This window comes from Pelodiscus sinensis, chromosome 17 (genome assembly GCF_052426305.1).
Source record: "Pelodiscus sinensis isolate ZL-2025 chromosome 17, ASM5242630v1, whole genome shotgun sequence".
NCBI classification, from domain to species: Eukaryota; Metazoa; Chordata; order Testudines; family Trionychidae; genus Pelodiscus; species Pelodiscus sinensis.
The window spans coordinates 23,810,941-23,827,733 of NC_143068.1; the positions used below are offsets into that span (position 1 = coordinate 23,810,941).

The 16,793-nt window shown below is 42.3% G+C and overlaps 1 protein-coding gene across 9 annotated transcripts in view; it reads left to right on the forward strand.

Annotated features, from left to right (window-relative positions):
* SULF2 (sulfatase 2) overlaps positions 1–16,793 on the forward strand; it is a 311,690-nt gene that overhangs the window by 205,343 nt on the left and 89,554 nt on the right. For all 9 annotated transcript variants that reach the window (XM_075901571.2, XM_089769700.1, XM_006132193.5 and 6 more), the window contains one exon: positions 11,234–11,473. In XM_075901571.2, coding sequence (XP_075757686.2) covers positions 11,234–11,473 — 240 coding nt within the window. The remainder of the gene's footprint in view (positions 1–11,233; positions 11,474–16,793) is intronic.

Below are 16,793 nucleotides of genomic sequence, written 5' to 3' on the forward strand. Positions count from 1 at the left end.
GAGGTTTGGAGATTGTATTACTGTAGTTACAGTAGGTTAGTGGTTCTCAACCTGAAGGAAGCTTGCAGCCCAATCAACACACTGCTGAGCCCATGTGACTGCCTTAGGGCCATAAGTGGGGTGGAGCAGGATGAGCAACTGCTGGAGTGCAGAGCCAATGTGAGAATAGGGTGTAAAAATGGGGTGGCACAAGATTGCCCCTCGCATCAACCTCTCCCGGGGATCAGGCCCAGCAGCATCAGCAGAGAGCAGAGTTATTAGCACCTCTTACCCTGCAGGATCCAAGATCCAATGACCTCCACTGGAGCAGGCTCCCTTGGCACTAGGATTGCAGTGGCAGGCAGGGCAGGTTGTACAGTTGAGCTACCTGCAGCCAAGGCAGGAAACCAGCAGGGGCAGGGAGGCATGCACCTGGCTATGGGGAGTGGGGTGCAGCCAGTGCATGGGGGCAGACTGTAGGGCTGTGTCTACATTGGCACCCTTTCCCGGAAAAGGGATGCTTTGAGACACTTCGGAATTGCAAATGCCGCGGTGGATTTAAATTTCCTCCGCGGCATTTGCATGAACGTGGCTGCCGCTTTTTTCCGGTTCGGGGTTTTGCCGGAGAAAAGCGCCAGTCTAGACGGGATCTTGCGGAAAATAAACCCTTTTCCGAAAGATCCCTTATTCCTACTTTCAAGTACTTTCCTTGATCAGTCCCGGGAGGGGGGGGGGGGTGTTCTGCCATGAAGAGAGCATCCTCTGCAGAACAAACACCATAAGCCACATGTAATGGAGGCTGGAGGAGGCTAGGCCTCCCCAAACTGTGCCACTTGGAGGGAGCAGAGTGACAGATTTGGGGGTCCTGGAAAGCTCTCCCCTCCATGGTCCAGGGCTGGAGGAGTTCTCACTTCTAGAAGGCCTAAACCTTTTCTGGTTTGAGGACCATAGGGGATGGGGGCCAAAAGGAGCGAGTGGGGGAAGGAGGTGGAACGGAGGCAGGGCCACAGGGGAAGGAGCAGAATGGGGAGGAGCCGTGGACAGAACAAGGGAGAGGCTCTGGGCTCAGAGCTCCAGCCAAGGCTGAGAGCTCTCCACCCCCCCCCCCCCCCCCGCCCCACAGCTGGGACATGGAGGCACTGAGAGCAGCGGATAGAGATGGGGCCTCAGCCAGAAGAGGCTGGGCAGGGGGCTAGACTCACCAAGGGGAAGCTTCACTCACTGCTCATGGCAGGGATATGTGCCAACCCAGTGTTGGTGTAGTCTGGATGCTGCAGGGACAGCTCTGGGGGGCGGGGGTGATGGTAGGCCATTCCCTGGTTTAGGGGACAGTCTAGGTAGGGTTGGGGGATGGTTCCTGGGTATAGGGGCTGTGGGCATGGGAGACAGTTGCTGGGTGCATGGGCCATGCCATGGCACCCTGACAGTTAATTCATTTTAACAGTAATGTTTATTTTACTAATTTAAAAAGTCCTTTGTAGATATTTGCTAGTGTTGAAATTAAGGATGTTAAGAGGCAGGTAATTCATTAATCATGTAGTTGAAACAATTTGTATCGACTGCATGATTAGTCAGCAAGAGAAGGCGCTCTGTCCCAGCTTGCACTGGTCCAGGAGCTTGTGGCCCTGCGGTTTAAATGTACTAAGAACCAGATGTGCAGGCAGCTCAGCTCTTACTACATTTAAAATGCAGAGCTGCAGCAGTCCCGGATTGGCAGCCTCGTGCTGGGTCCAGCAGCTCCTGTTTGTGGTGGCCTGGGGCCCAACCCACACAGGCGGAGGCTGCTTCATGGCAATCTCCCCTCCCACCCCACTGGCAGTAGCAATAGAGGCCGGCAGTACTGCGGAGACCGTGCCAGGGAGAAATGTCTTTTTAATTGGCTCCTCCCAGCACTGGCTCCTGTTTCCATCCCCCTTGCTGACTCTCATGCAGAGGCAGCAGGAGATGGTGGAAGCAAGCCATCGAGTACTCAACTCGACTATCCAATGAACTTAGATTTATCAGGTAGTCAAATACTCAACTACTCATTTACATTCCTAGTTGAAATGAAGGTTACTATGGCAATTTGAATCAATGCTGTCATATAACAACTACTAAACCTTAATTTTTGTAAATGAACAGAGAGGCTGTGTCTAGACTGGCCAGTTTTTCCGGAAAATCAGTAGATTTTCCCGAAAAACTTGCCAGCTGTCTACACTGGCCGCTTGAATTTCCGCAAAAGCACTGACTTCCTACAGTAAGAAATCAGTGCTTTTTGCGGAAATACTATGCTGCTCCCATTCGGGCAAAAGTCTTTTTCCGAAAGACTTTTGCGCAAAAGGGCCAGTGTAGACAGCAGAGATTTCTTTTCTGCAAAAAAGCCCCGATCACGAAAATGGCGATCGGGGCTTTTTTGCAGAAAAGCGCATCTAGATTGGCCACGGACACTTTTCTGCAAAAAGTGCTTTTGCGGAAAAGCGTCCTGCCAATCTAGATGCTCTTTTCCGAAAATGCTTTTAACGGAAAACTTTTCTGTTAAAAGCATTTCCGGAAAATCATGCCAGTGTGTATATATATTTTTATGGCTGTGGCGCACATAGAGAGCTGCATATGTGGCCCACAATGGTAAATAGATCATTGAGGTCAGATTATGTAACTCTCTCATTCGTGGACACTACATGCATCTACACTGCACCATAGGTCAAAATAAGATATGCAATTGGAGCTACACAAATTGTGTATCGTATTTCAATGTTATTTTGAAATAGCTTATTTCAAAATTTGGCGCTGTCTGCAGAGCACTTATTCAAAATAAATCACTATTCTGAAACGGAATGAGGTTTACATGGACATCGGAATAGCGAGTCTATTACATTTCAAAATAATGGGCACGCTCAAAAGACACAGAATACCTATTTCGGGATACCAGAGGTATGCCAAAGTAATGATACTTCATTCATGTTAGTGAGGTCTGAGTAACCTGTTCATATATGTTCCATGGAAAAAGAATCACAAAGAGGGAAAATTGGGGGTGGGGGGAGTACGTAAGGTGGTTCAAACAGAAGGCAATCATAATGTTTATGAGAGTGTTCCTTAATATTCCAGAGGTTGAATAGACAAATGCACCTACAGTATGAAGTCTTTTGGGGATTAATTCAAGCTCTTCAACCAGTGGAGCTGCCAAAAACTGATAATAATTGTATGATCTCTGACAATAAAATGGCAGTTAATGAACCATTGAATATTACATCTTCAAACAGCTATCAAAGTTATTTATTTATTTATTTATTTATTTAAGTTGAACAAGTTTCTACTATTGGCTTAAACTTAAGAATTCAGTGCTCCTACAGACAACATTTTAAATTCACCTACAGGATTTTTATATTTCCCTTTTCAATGATTATACTTTTTAAAGATGTTAATGTGTTTTAACACATAACAGCATTACAGTGCATTATTGGTTAGCAGAAGAGACTTGATTGGATCCCAGTATGATAGTACAGGAAAATAGATTCTCATACACTGATATTTGAATGCTTGTATGACTAATATGCTGTATATTTGTTATGCTCAATCTTTTTTGCAAAATTTGATCAGAGATAAGCTTTGCTTTTGAAATTTAGTAGTGGTGTACAGTAATTCCTCATTTAACACTATAGATATGTTTCAGAAAATGATCGTGTTAAGTGAAAACGTGTTATACGGAGTCAGTTTTCCCATTGAAAATAATGGAAAAGGTGGGGGCTGCATTTCAAGGGATGGTGTCTGTTGGGACGGGACATAAGGTTGGGGGAGAAAGGGGACTGGGTTACAGCACACAGGGGAGGTGTTTGGCTCTAGAGAAGGGAAGAGGAGGAGAGGGGAGGGGGATTGGGTTGGGAGTATGCCCCTGTGACGGGTCTGTCAGGACCCGCACTACGTCTGACGAGGTGGGGTCGCTGGGAAATGGAGCGGCGAGCGGTGAACCCTCCACCACTTTGCAGGGAGATGGGGGAAGCCCCGTGCAGCCACCAGTGATGGGTCAGCTGGGGAAATCGTATTATTCCTGGGATGGTCATGTAATTCAAAAAACGTTCCCTAGAAAAAATCGTGCAATCGTGAAAACGTGTTAAGCGGGCATGTGTTAAATGAGGAATTACTTGGACTAGTCTCCAGAAAACAGTTCAGTCACAGTGTGTTTAATAAATGCAAACAAGCAGGGTATATGTGGAAAACAATATGCAGTTGGGCATATTTTTAAGACATGGTGAAATGTGTGTGCAAAATCGTGTGCAGCTGTATGCACAAAAAACTGTGTGTGTGTATCTGTGTTTGAATCTCTTATAACTACCTATCTCTCTGCACAGACTTCAGGCTTGTGCACAAATGCCAGTTGTCATAGGAGAGGTGAGGTTTTAAGAAGCACCTGTTACAGCCTGCTCAGTTATTATTTCAGTACAACAAAGCCCTCTTTCTTAATATGCCCTGCCATGAAGCAGTATTGGAAGAGCTTTTGATAAATGTCCTACATACACATTACTGGGATATAGTGGTTGTGTCGGCCTTACCGTATATACTTCCTTTGCATTTTTCTTCATAACCTTTGGATGGATGATGGATTCCCCTCTGTGATATGCATTTCTCAGATTCATTATATCCCTGAAAGATGTAACATAAAACTGCCATCTACACTGAATATTAAATTGTGCTGCAGAAGAGCCCTAACATATCTTAACATATGCATCCTGGTGCCTGGGATGTCTGCATCTCTACTATGACCACTATAGCTCTTCCATCATCCATTTACAGTGGAGGAGAAGGTAAAGGGCTCTCTGACACCCAGTGCAGGGAAAGCTCTTTTCTCAGATGGTAGGAGATAGTTATTAGTACAGAAACAGAGTTGTAAAAAGGAGTACAGTTTCTTAGTGTTTCCTCAATGTTAAGGTCTCGCTCAAAGTCTGTAGAGAGTTTCTGTGAATTTTCCACGTTATAGTATTAGACTAAACAGTGACATCAGCAGTTGAACGAGTTCTGAAGAGAGATCAAGCAAAACAAGTTTTTCCTGCTAATGTCACATGAAATTGAAACAGAACTTCAGCCTAGAACTATATGTCTTTTTATGCTCCTTTGTCTACTGAACAGTTGACTGCTTCAGGTAGATGACTCTCAACAAATCTTTCACCATAGATTTTCTTACAGTTCTCAAAAAATCACAGACTTGCAAGTAAGGCAGCTTTATTATCTATGGGTATGTCTATACTACCCTCCTAGTTCGAACTAGGAGGGTAATGTAGGCATACTGCACTTGCAAATGAAGCCCGGGATTTGAATTTCCCGGGCTTCATTTGCATAAGCGGGGAGCCGCCATTTTTAAAACCCCGCTGGTTCGAACCCCGTGCAGCGCGGCTACACGGGGCACGAACTAGGTAGTTCGAACTAGGCTTCCTAGTTCGAACTACCATTACTCCTCATTTCACGAGGAGTAACAGTAGTTCAAACTAGGAAGCCTAGTTTGAACTACCTAGTTCGTGCCCCGTGTAGCCGCGCTGCACGGGGTTTGAACCAGCGGGGTTTTAAAAATAGCGGCTCCCCGCTTATGCAAATGAAGCCCGGGAAATTATCCCGGGCTTCATTTGCAAGTGCGGTATGCCTACATTATCCCGCTAGTTCGAACTAGCGGGGTAGTGTACACATACCCATAGATATTAGGCTTGTAACAGAGACCTTTTTCTGAATAAAATAATGACACTTCAAAGCATAACATCTATTAGCACTTCAGAATCTAACTAATGAAATCTTGGAAGTTTTTCCCACTTGAGAATATATGGTTTGCAGAGATTCTAATCACTAATTAACAAACAAGTGATGCTCTGCCATAGACTATAATTTTCTGTTTTCCTTTAATGTCACCAAGTTTGTGTTGGAGGCAAGATGAAGAAAGTTTTGGCTGGCTCCGTGTTGTTTAAAATATTTAAAGCTGGCCTATTTAAGATTGCATGGAAGAACATGCTTCGTTTTTGCCTTCCACTGATCTGTCACTCTGTGTTACTTCTCAAGCCGGGGAAGCAGATTAGATCATATGTTTTTGTATTAAAGTCTGTTGATATATAGGGTCTTGTCATTATAGCAGTTTTATTAAAGAAGGTTACTGTCCCCAAGGGGAGACTTAACATGTAGGGTTATTTATGCTCAGATGCTTCCATCATTTAAAAGGGTTGTTAAATTTGTATTTTAATAGTGGAATGACAAAACATTCCTTCAGTCTGCTTTATCTGTTTTTGAATTAGCTCATGAGAGAGCAGAGCTAACTCTTGCAATTTTTGAGCTCACGTGCAGTAAAACTGTTATAATTGTAACTGAAGTTAGAGGCTTTGAAGACAGATGCTGCTCCCAAAATACAAACTTTTCTATTTTGTGAGTATAAACATTGTTTTGTTTTTTTTAGATACCTCCTTTTAGTTATGTGCTCTGTAACAGTTTCTTCTACAGGAGAGTCTGTCTTACAACTGGCCTTTTATTCCTTGATGAAGAATTACAAAGATGAGTTCTGATCAGTTGAGGGTTTTTTTTTTTTTTTTTTTTTCCAAACAAAATGGTCTCAAGAAATCTAATGCCAGGGTAATTTTAAGATGAAAAGACTTGCTGTAGAAATTAATTATCCTTCATGGAAACAGGGAGTCAAATTTCCTACATGGATTGCAACTGTTCCTTCAACCCCTTAGATTTTGAGTCATGGTTGTATCAATGTGCCCTGTATCAAATCAACTCACTGTTGCAATTTCATAATGAAATCCTTTCCTAAAGAGCTTAGAAGAAACCTAAACCCATTATTGACAGAAACAACACACTGTTTGTGTCAGATGGTTGCAGGATACATTGATTAAAGCTGAACTGTTAATCCAACTCAACCTTGGGTACATTAGCCCCTGCTCCACTCTAACCTGAAATCTTATGCTAATCGTGACATTGTCTCTCCCCTAAATGAGCCACTTCACTTTTCTGGTGCTCCAGCCCCCATAGAGTGAAGGAGTAAGGGGGAAGGACTGGGCTTCCCATGTGCTGGATTTACTCTTCTGGAGCTTTGGGGGTTAATGGATTTTGTGGAGCCTCCCTGGGCTCTGGGCTGGGGACAAAAATGAGGGGTTCATTGTGTGGGATGGGGTGAGAGTGCAGGATCTGGGTGAGAGGTGAGGTGCAGGAGCAGGCTCGAAGTAGGGTATCTGGCCAGTGGGGAGGGGGCAAGAGCAAGAGAGGGAGCAGGATGGAGGTAGGGTACAAGAGCAGGCTGAGGTAGGAGTAGGGTGCAGGAGCTGGGGTCACGGGGTAGGGTGCAGGAGCAGGCTGGGGTGGGGTGTCTCGCTGGGGGCACTGCAGGAGCATAGTAGGGGTGCAGGGTCTGGTCATGAGGAGGCGAGGGCACTTATAGCTTTTGCACTCCACACCGCTCCCAGGCACATCTTTCTGCTGCTCTCATTGGCTGGATTCTGGCTCATGGGAGCTGAGGAGAAAGCCTCCAGGCAGCGCATCAGTGGACTGCTGTTTCCTCAGCAGGGGGAGGGGGAGAGGAGTGGCAGCACATGGAGCTGCTTCTGGCTCTGCTTCGTTCCACTTCTTCCCCATGAGACAGATCTGGTGGGGAGGCTTGAGGCTCCTCTGCACTCTCTTCCCCCCCAGCCCCGTGGGAAGCCAGCGTTCCAACCTTGCAGGGGGCAGAGCGCAAGGCTGGAGTGCCAGTGTGGGCTCCCTGATGCAGAGAGAGGGTGGGAGGAGCTGAGCTCAAGCCTCAGACAACCTAGAAGGTGGTTGTGGACCACTAGTGGTCCGCGGACTGCAGTTTGAGAAGCACTGATCTAGAGAAACAGGGTGGCCATTGGTAACAGTGGGGTGGGGTTTTTTTGGTCATTGTTGACCTTGGTAGTATTTCAACCACAGAAGGGAAGAATGAGAGAAGCAAAATAAGGACAATAGCCTTTTAAAAAGCAGAATTTAACAAACTGAACGAACTAATAGGTAAGTTCCCATGTGAACAAAATCTAAGGGAAAAAAGAGGTCAGGGGAGTTGATATTTTCTTAAAAAGACTGTAAAAAAGGCAAAAATACAAACTATTCCTATGTGAAGGAAAGATAGGAAGACTAGCAAGAGTCCAATATAATTTCATCAGGAGTTTGTAATGATCTGTAAATCAAAAAGGAATCCTACCAACAAGTGGAAACATGGATGAATTGCTGAGGAGCACAAAATGATAGCTCAAACATATAGGGACAAAATCAGAAGGAGTAAAGCATAAAATGAGTTACCTCAGGAAGGAACATAAAAGGTAATAAGAAGAGTTTCTTTTCAATACAGTAGAAGGAGAAAGTCCAAGGAAAGCGTTAGTCCTCTACTTAGCAAACAAGGAGAACTAATACCTGATATCCAGAATGTTGAGGTTTTTAATGGTCTAGTTTAATAAAAATAGTAGGCCTACTCCTTAGGGAAAGCACTCTCACTAACAAATATATGCTGAAACAAAAAACAGGACTATGTAGCACTTTAAAGACTAACAAGGTGGTTTATTAGGTGATGAGCTATCGTGGGCCAGACCCGCTTCCTCAGATGAAATTGTGGAAGAAAATAGGCATGACTATATATACCAAAGGGATAAAATAAAAAAAAAGTGAACACATTTTTTTATTGTACCACTTTTTTTTATTGTATTTTTTTATGGTATCCCTTCGGTGTATATATGGTCATGCCTATTTTCTTCCACAATTTGATCTGAGGAAGCGGGTCTGGCCCACGAAAGCTCATCACCTAATAAACCATCTTGTTAGTCTTTAAAGTGCTACATAGTCCTTTTTTTGTTTCAGCTAGACTAGATTAACACGACTACATCTCTATTACTAAATATATGCTGGGCTTCCATAACCAGCCCATTACCTACATCCAGGGCTGCACACGTTCCTTTGTTCTATGGGTGTTTCAAAAACCACCTATTGTAACTCTCCCCCCTTTCCCCCCCATCATCCACCAGAATTTGCATATGTTCTTCATTAGCCATATATGGGGCATAACTTGTATTCTGGCTGATGTGGATGCTTTGTATGTGCGGGTCACTCCCACGGGGTACATGATGTAGTGTGGCATAAAGGCATGTAATCAGTGCACCGCTTTCAACTGTCACTTTACTATAACGTTAACCATGTACCAACCCTCACCCCAACCAAAAAACCTGCTCCCAGAGTCCTTATCCATTCTACTGTTGTTAAACTTGTGCTTGATACTTGTTTGCAAACATTCACTAAATAAACTTGTCAATCTGTTCTTCTTCAGTCTTGAATAAAAAGGTTAATGGTGACCAGATGCTTAATACAATTAATATTAACTACCAGGAGAAAGGAACACTAGCCAAAATAGGGCAAGATCAGATTAAAGAACATTTACCTTAGTTAGATATATTCATGATGGCAGGGGACCTGCTGAAATTCATTCTACAATACATGAACTAGCTGAAGCATTCACAGAACCATTAGCAATTATCTTTAAGAATTCCGGAGGGCAGATAAGGTCCTAGAGGACTGGAGAAGGGGAAACATAATACCTGTGTTTAAATAGATGAACAAAGAGGAACTGGGGAGTTATAGACCAGTCAGCCTTACTTTGATGCCTGGAAAAATACTGGAACAACTGATTAAACAATCCCTTTGTACGCATGTAGATGATAATAGCTTATAAGAAATAGTCAGCATAGATCTGTCAAGAACAAATCATGCCAAACCAATCTATTTTCCTCCTTTGACAGGGTTACAGGTTAAGTTGGTGGGGGGAAGCAGTAGATGCGCCATATCTTGATTTTTAGTATGGCTTTTGACACAGTCCCACTTGACATTCTCATAAGAAAATTAGGGAAATGCAGTCTATAAGAACGTACTAAAAGGCGGCCTCATAACTCGTTGAAGGAACATACTCAAAAAGTAATTTTCAATGATCCGCTGTCAGGCTGGGAGGGCATATCTAATGGTGTTCAGCAGTGTTTCTTTTAAGCTGCACAGCAGCACAACTTCACAGGTGGTTAATCTACCCTGCCCAGTCACTCAGCTCCATGCAAGGAGCCCTGATGCTCTTACTGGGTGGCGCTGATTAACACCTGTGAAGCTGTGCTGCCACGCAACTTAGAGGGAACACTAGTGTCCAGAATTATCCTGCATCTGGTGTGCAGTGCTCTCAGCCTGATGCTATTCCATAATTTCATTAATGACTCGCATTAGTGAAGTGGAGAGTACGCAGATAAAATTTGCAGGCTGGGTGGGGTAGCAAGCACTTTGAATGAGAGGATTGGAATTTGAAATGACCTTGGCAAACTGGAGAACTGAGCTGAAGTCAGAATATGAAATTGTAAGTGTGAAGTACTTCACTTGGGAAGGAAAAATTGAATGCACTGTTACAAATGGAGAATAACTGGATAGGCCGTAGTGCTGTGACAAATAATCTAGATGACTGTGGATCACAAGTTGAATATGAGCCAACAACATGATGCAGTTGTAAAAAAAGTTATTCGGGGATGCTTTAACAAGAACGTCATGTATGACCCAGGAGGGAATTGTCCTGTTTTAATCAACACTGTTGAGAACTCAGCTGGAGTACTGTGTTTGGGTCTGGGCACTGTGTTTTAGGAAAGATGTGGATAAACTGGAGAGAGTGCAGTAGAGAGCAACAAAAACAATCAAAAGTTTTAAAAAACTGACCTACGAGGAGAGGTTAAAAAAGCTGGGCATAATTTAGTCTTTAGCAAAGGCTGATAGTCTTCAAATGTGTCAAAGAGCTGCTATAAAGAAGACTGATCAGTTGTTCTCCATATTTGCTGAAGGGAGGACAAGAAGTAATTGGCTTGATTTGCAGCAAGGGAGATTAAGAAAGGTTTTCCTAATATTTACTTAACTTTATGGATAGTTAAACTCTGAAATAGGCTTTCAGTGGAGGCTGTCCAATGTATTCTTAAAACCTCCAATAATGGGGATTCCACAAACACTTGGATCATGTAGGTCTATTTGGTCCTGTCTCAGTGCAGAGGGCTGCATTTGATGACCTCTCAAGGTTCCTTCCAGCCCTACATTTATAGTCTTCTAGTAAGAATCTATAATATTTCATTCCATTCCTTAGGGGCTTGTTTTGTCTAATAGATGTCTTTGCCCACTTGCAATTTGTTCTCTCCTCCACTGTCTGATGCTGCTAGACTTAGCGTGAGCTTGTGGCTTGTTCTTTTGACTGAGAACAAAAAAAACCTTGTGTAATCTGTGGATGGTTTTCTTCTTTTAGGTTCTATGCAAGTGATGAATAAGACCCGGCGAATCATGGAACAGGGTGGTGCTCACTTCATCAATGCGTTTGTGACAACACCAATGTGCTGTCCGTCCCGCTCCTCTATTCTCACAGGGAAATATGTTCACAACCACAACACCTACACCAACAATGAGAACTGCTCTTCTCCATCCTGGCAAGCTCAGCATGAAATACGTACATTTGCAATCTACCTGAATAACACAGGATACAGGACAGGTAAGACCCATGCACCTAACCATCTTTTCAGCTGTTGACTTTTATGAACAAAAAAACAGGCTCAGACCTCACAGCAAGTAGAGAATCCAATGTCCTGACTCCTTGTTTGTTCTTGCAAAGGGCCACCATAAAACAGGGTGCTAGAGCTTCAGCTTTGCTAGCAGCTTTGACACCATTTTTTCTTTCTTCAATATATAAGATTGTTTTTGCAGGTTGAAGAGTTAAATAGTCTCATTCCAGAAACTGCATATCTTGATGGTGCAGGAATTGCATATCTTGTTGACATAGAAATGAACCCAGGTGACGACATACTGCACCCAGTGCTTAGATAGTGTCTTAATGCTTTGGTGCTCCTAAGGTGGATAAGGCAGAACCTTTAGTGAAAAGAAAAGAAACTGAGGCAGAGTGTCAGGACCTAGACTGAGAGAAGATGGAATTCCTCTTAAATCATATAGGTTAGTTTAGTGAACTAGGGAAAGAAGAGAAAAAAATGTCACCTTGGTCTATGCGTGTGGGTTAGGGTGGGGTAATTGGTTACTATGGAGATGCCAAATAGAGGATTAAGAAAAAAAATTCAGCAGAAGAATAGGCAACAGAAGAGCAGATGAACTCTTGAGAAACAAAAGATCCTGTTTGCATGCAAATGCCTCTTAGCAATAAAGAGTCTGGGAAGAGGAATGCAGAAAGTATGAGATGCTGTTTCAAGCCTATTTCTTTCTGGTATCCACAAGTCCTGCAGTGCAAGACCTCACCCATTACTTTGTGTTTACTAGCACAGAGTTGCTTCTTGGCACCTTGTAGGTCACGAAATATGATTTCATACGGAACCCTAGGCCTCCATACATTAGTATAGTTCCTTGGGAAAGGGACTGTCATTTTCTGTATGTATGGCGCCGAGCACACATACATCCTAGATCTAATGGACATTGCTAGATACTTTCTTGCACAGTTACTGTTAAGTAGTAGCTGTAATATTTTCTAACCATTCACCTAGGCACTTGGGGTACGTCTAAACTACACCCCTCTGTCAGCAGAAAGATGTAAATTAGATGTATCAAAAGTGCAAATGAAACCAGGATTTAAATATCCCGCGCTTCATTTGCATAATGGTGACCGCTGCTTTTTTTTCGAAACAGGGCTTTTCGGAAGGAAAAAAAAAGGCAGTTTAGATGGGGCATTTTCAACAGAAATGCCCCGTTTCTGGAGTATAGGATCTTTCAAAACGGGGCATTTCTGTCGAAAATGCCCCGTCTAAACTGCTGGTTTCTTTTTTTTCAAAAAGCCCTGTTTCGAAAAAAAGCAGCAGCTGCCATTATGCAAATTAAGCGTGGGATATTTAAATCCTGGCTTCATTTGCACTTTTGATACATCTAATTTACATTCCTCTGCCAACAGAGGGGTGTAATTTAGATGTATCGTTGGTGTTCAGGCAGCAGGGAATGGTCTTCAAATAGGTTAGGTATTTTCCTTTTTTTTTTTTTTTTTTTTTTTCTTTTTGCTCAGATAAAGGCTTGAAACCGGTAGTCTTGAAATCAGGTGAAGTGTAGATGCCTAATTATTTGAGAGAATTTCCTTTTATTTATCACTCCTGGCATTAACATTTGTGACCCTATAAAATGCACGTGACGCTAAGGTCATGCTTTCTTCTTTATAACACATTTGTCCTTTGTTTGCTACCATTTGATCATTGTGATTATTGTTGCAATATTCAGTGGCCAAATTTTGAACACTTATTGTTCTTACTGACATCAGTCAAAGTCACAGATGTTTCTCTCTCAGGATTTGGACCTAAATTTAAATAGGCAGTTTAAGTTAAAATAGTGAGTTTTAATATGCAATAAACCTAAAAAAAAATTCTACTTTGTGCAAGTCAAATGTTTTGTAACATCTGTTGTCGTGCAAAAATATCACTTCTGTGAATGCCAATATGGCTTTTTTTTTTTTTTAATCTGAGTGAAACCCCCATTCATGCAGACAAATGCAGAGTTTTGTTCACAGAAGCGAATTTGATGGTGACCATTAATGATGGTTGGCTGAAACTTCAGACCATGTTGTTCATTTATGATTCCTGGCTTGAATTTACTGATAAGATGGGTGCATCAGCTGGCTGTGCATTTTACCTGCTTCTTCCAGAGATCTTATCAGATTTACCTGCTTCACTGACTCATCTCACTGATTCCAATCTTAGGAGCTTTGCTATCATGCTCATTATCTTGCATTTCAAAAGCAAGCTGCTTAGGAAGGAATTCTTGGTGATGACAAGTAAAATTTCTTTCTGAAATGGGAAGCCTTGTTTAAAAATGGTAGCAGCCCTGAACAAAGACCCTGATTTTGGAAAGGCTCCCTTTTAAAGAAATCATGCAAGCATATGTATAAATCTCATTGAAGTCAAAGACAATAGAATTGATTTGCTTTGAGATTTAGTTTCATGTTAAGACTTTTCATTTGAGGGGGGACAATAAGAATCTTAGAATCATAGAACATTAGAACTGGAAGGACCTCAAGAGGTAATCGAGTCCAATCCCCTGCCCTCACGGCAGGACTAAGCACTGTCTAGATCATCCCTGACAGGTGTCTGCCTAACCTGCTCTTAAATGTCTCCAGTGATGAAGATTCCACAGCCCCTCTAGGCAATTTATTCCAGTGTTTAACCACCCTTACAGGAAGGAAATTTTTCCTGATTCCAACCTAAACCTCCCTTGCTACAATTTAAGGAGGGATGCTCTCCCACATTCACTTTCAAATGGCAAGATTCAAAACTTCCAGGGGGAGATTTTGGTTTATATATGGATGTATTTATTTATGTAGTTCCTTTTAGCTTCCAGTCCAGTCACTTTCTCCTTCCTTTATCATTTCTTAGGCTATGACTCGACTACAAAGATAAATTGGAAAAATAAATGCAATTTGCAATACGGAAATTGCGTATCTTTTTCTGATTTACTTCCGAAAGAGGCTTTTCCAAAATTTGGCCTGTCTACATGGGACCAAATTTTGGAAAAAAAACCCTCTTTTGGAACATCCCTTCTTTCTCGTAAAACGAGGTTTACGGGGTTGCCGACAAAACACATCCACTTTTCCGACTTTTTTTTCAGAAAAATGGATGCTTTCCTTAGATACCTCCAGTATCCTGGAAAAGCTTTGGAGTCTAGACGTACCCTTATTCATCTCTCTTCTCTACTTTGCTTTCATTCATCTCTCTGCCTCTCCCCTTTTCCATCTCCCTAGATTCTGTTGTTGTCCGAGGCCATGTCTTCACTCAGGGGAAGATTGACTCTGCTGCAGTTGATGTTCGGAGTTCAATTTAGTGGTTCTAGGAAAGACCCACTAAATCAAACTCAGAAGGCACCCCTGTCAGCAGCCGGTATTCCTGCTCCTGCTGTTTGCTCCCATCAGCCTCCCGCTGTGGGGACAGTGGGGAAACTCAAACTAAGGTACATAGATTCCATCTGTGTAATTCATGTAGCCAATGTCTGGAGTAGAAAGAAAACAAAGAGATCCTGTGATAAACATTTCTAAGTAATTAACTAGCTGGAGTTGCATATCTAAATTCAACCTTCCCCTTTAGTGTAGACCTGGCCTGACTTTGGCCCTTCCCATTGTGGTTTTAGTGACTGTCCCTGCATTATGTCCCTGTTGTAGACTAGAATTTTTCACCACTCTGGAATCTTCCTACCTGTTCTTTTACCTGCACTATCATAGTTTCTAGTGGCAATAAAAGCAGTAATTTGGAATTTTTCAGACTGTCCAGTTCCAGCCAGATTTATATGACTGCTGCTGACACCCTTGGCACAGGGCCACTTGAGTGCAGACAGGAGAACCAGCATGACGCAGGATTCTCCCACACTTGATCCAGTGGAAAAAGTGTAGGCGGGGGAAAATACAGCATGATATTCCCACAATCACTTCCTGAAGTTCAGTCTCCGTAGATTTTAAACTTTCTACCAGTCTATCATATTTTTAGAGCACCAATCAACATTGCAGTTGGGCCAATTATAAAAGCCATAAATAAGATACTGAAATCCAGTCTGTATTAAACTCAATGGGCATTTTGTCACTAACTTTAGTAGAAGTAGGTTTTACCCAGAGTGCATAAGACTCAAGACTGCTGAACTGTGCTTTCACCCATCTGTGGATCAGTTAAAATAAGCATCAGGACAGTGTAAAGTTCGGCTTTTCCTATGCTTTTGCCATCAAGCCTGTAGCAACTGAGAGTATATATGTGTGTCATCATAAGCATTGATTTGTCTTGCCGTCTGGAAAATGCTGATGTCATGAAGTGTAACTATAAAGGCTGTCTTGTTCTGTCTGTGCATCTTATCCATGCAGACAGTGAGTTCCTGCTCTCTGTACATCAAACAGTCCAACTGAAGACCTTCTCAGCTCATTGCCGTATTACATAGTGTGGGAAATTACACAGGAAGGATAATTAAGGCAAACACGTTAAGTCAGTTGAAGATTCATTTGTGGAAAAGCATGGTGAAAGCTCTGATGCCTGAATCATCATGATGTGAAATAGTGGTCACTGAGGCTCAGACCCTGAGCAGATGTCTGGAGTGGAGAGAAAACAAAGAGATCCTGTGATAAACATTTCTGAGTGTCTGAGAATTGACTGCCAAAGATTCTGTGTATAAACATTTACAGAAAGAAGGTTCTGTTTTCCATGAATACACAGATCTCTTTTAAGGAAGCAGCACTTGAAATGCAGGATACACTGTTGTAGAGGTGTTTTTTTTCCCCCTAGTAACAAATATCAAGGTATTTGATTGTAAACCTAACCTAAACGTTTTCTCTAGACATTAATGAGAGAAGTTTCATTCTTTTTCCCTTTTTGTTTTGTTTTGCTTTCTTATGGATTAGGTCTTAAAATTGGTGACTTGTTTCAGAATATTATAGGGCTTTTTCCCCCCTCGCCTCATTACAGTCAGGAAATGAAAAGCTTTGTGTATCTAATTAAATTAATCAGAAATAGGGACAGTGAGCCAAATTCAACTTGGGTGGAAATGGGTATTGGCTTCAGTGGGTGTTATGTTCGCTTCCATCAGTACTTAAATCAGTCCAGAATGTAACAGGTGCAACACACATTTATACATATAAGCCAGATTAGGACATTCTCACTCTTGTTCAGTGGTAACCTACTGCACATCTAACCTAGTGATATAAGTGGAGCTATTCGCACAATAAAGGGCTGCTCATTTCAGTCAAGATGACAGAATCTGACCTTATGACATTAGGCTCATACTTGAATTATTTAAAAAAAAAGCAGTTTATACTATTCATTTTTTATTAACTTACAAAAATACCATTATAGCAGGCCTAGTTC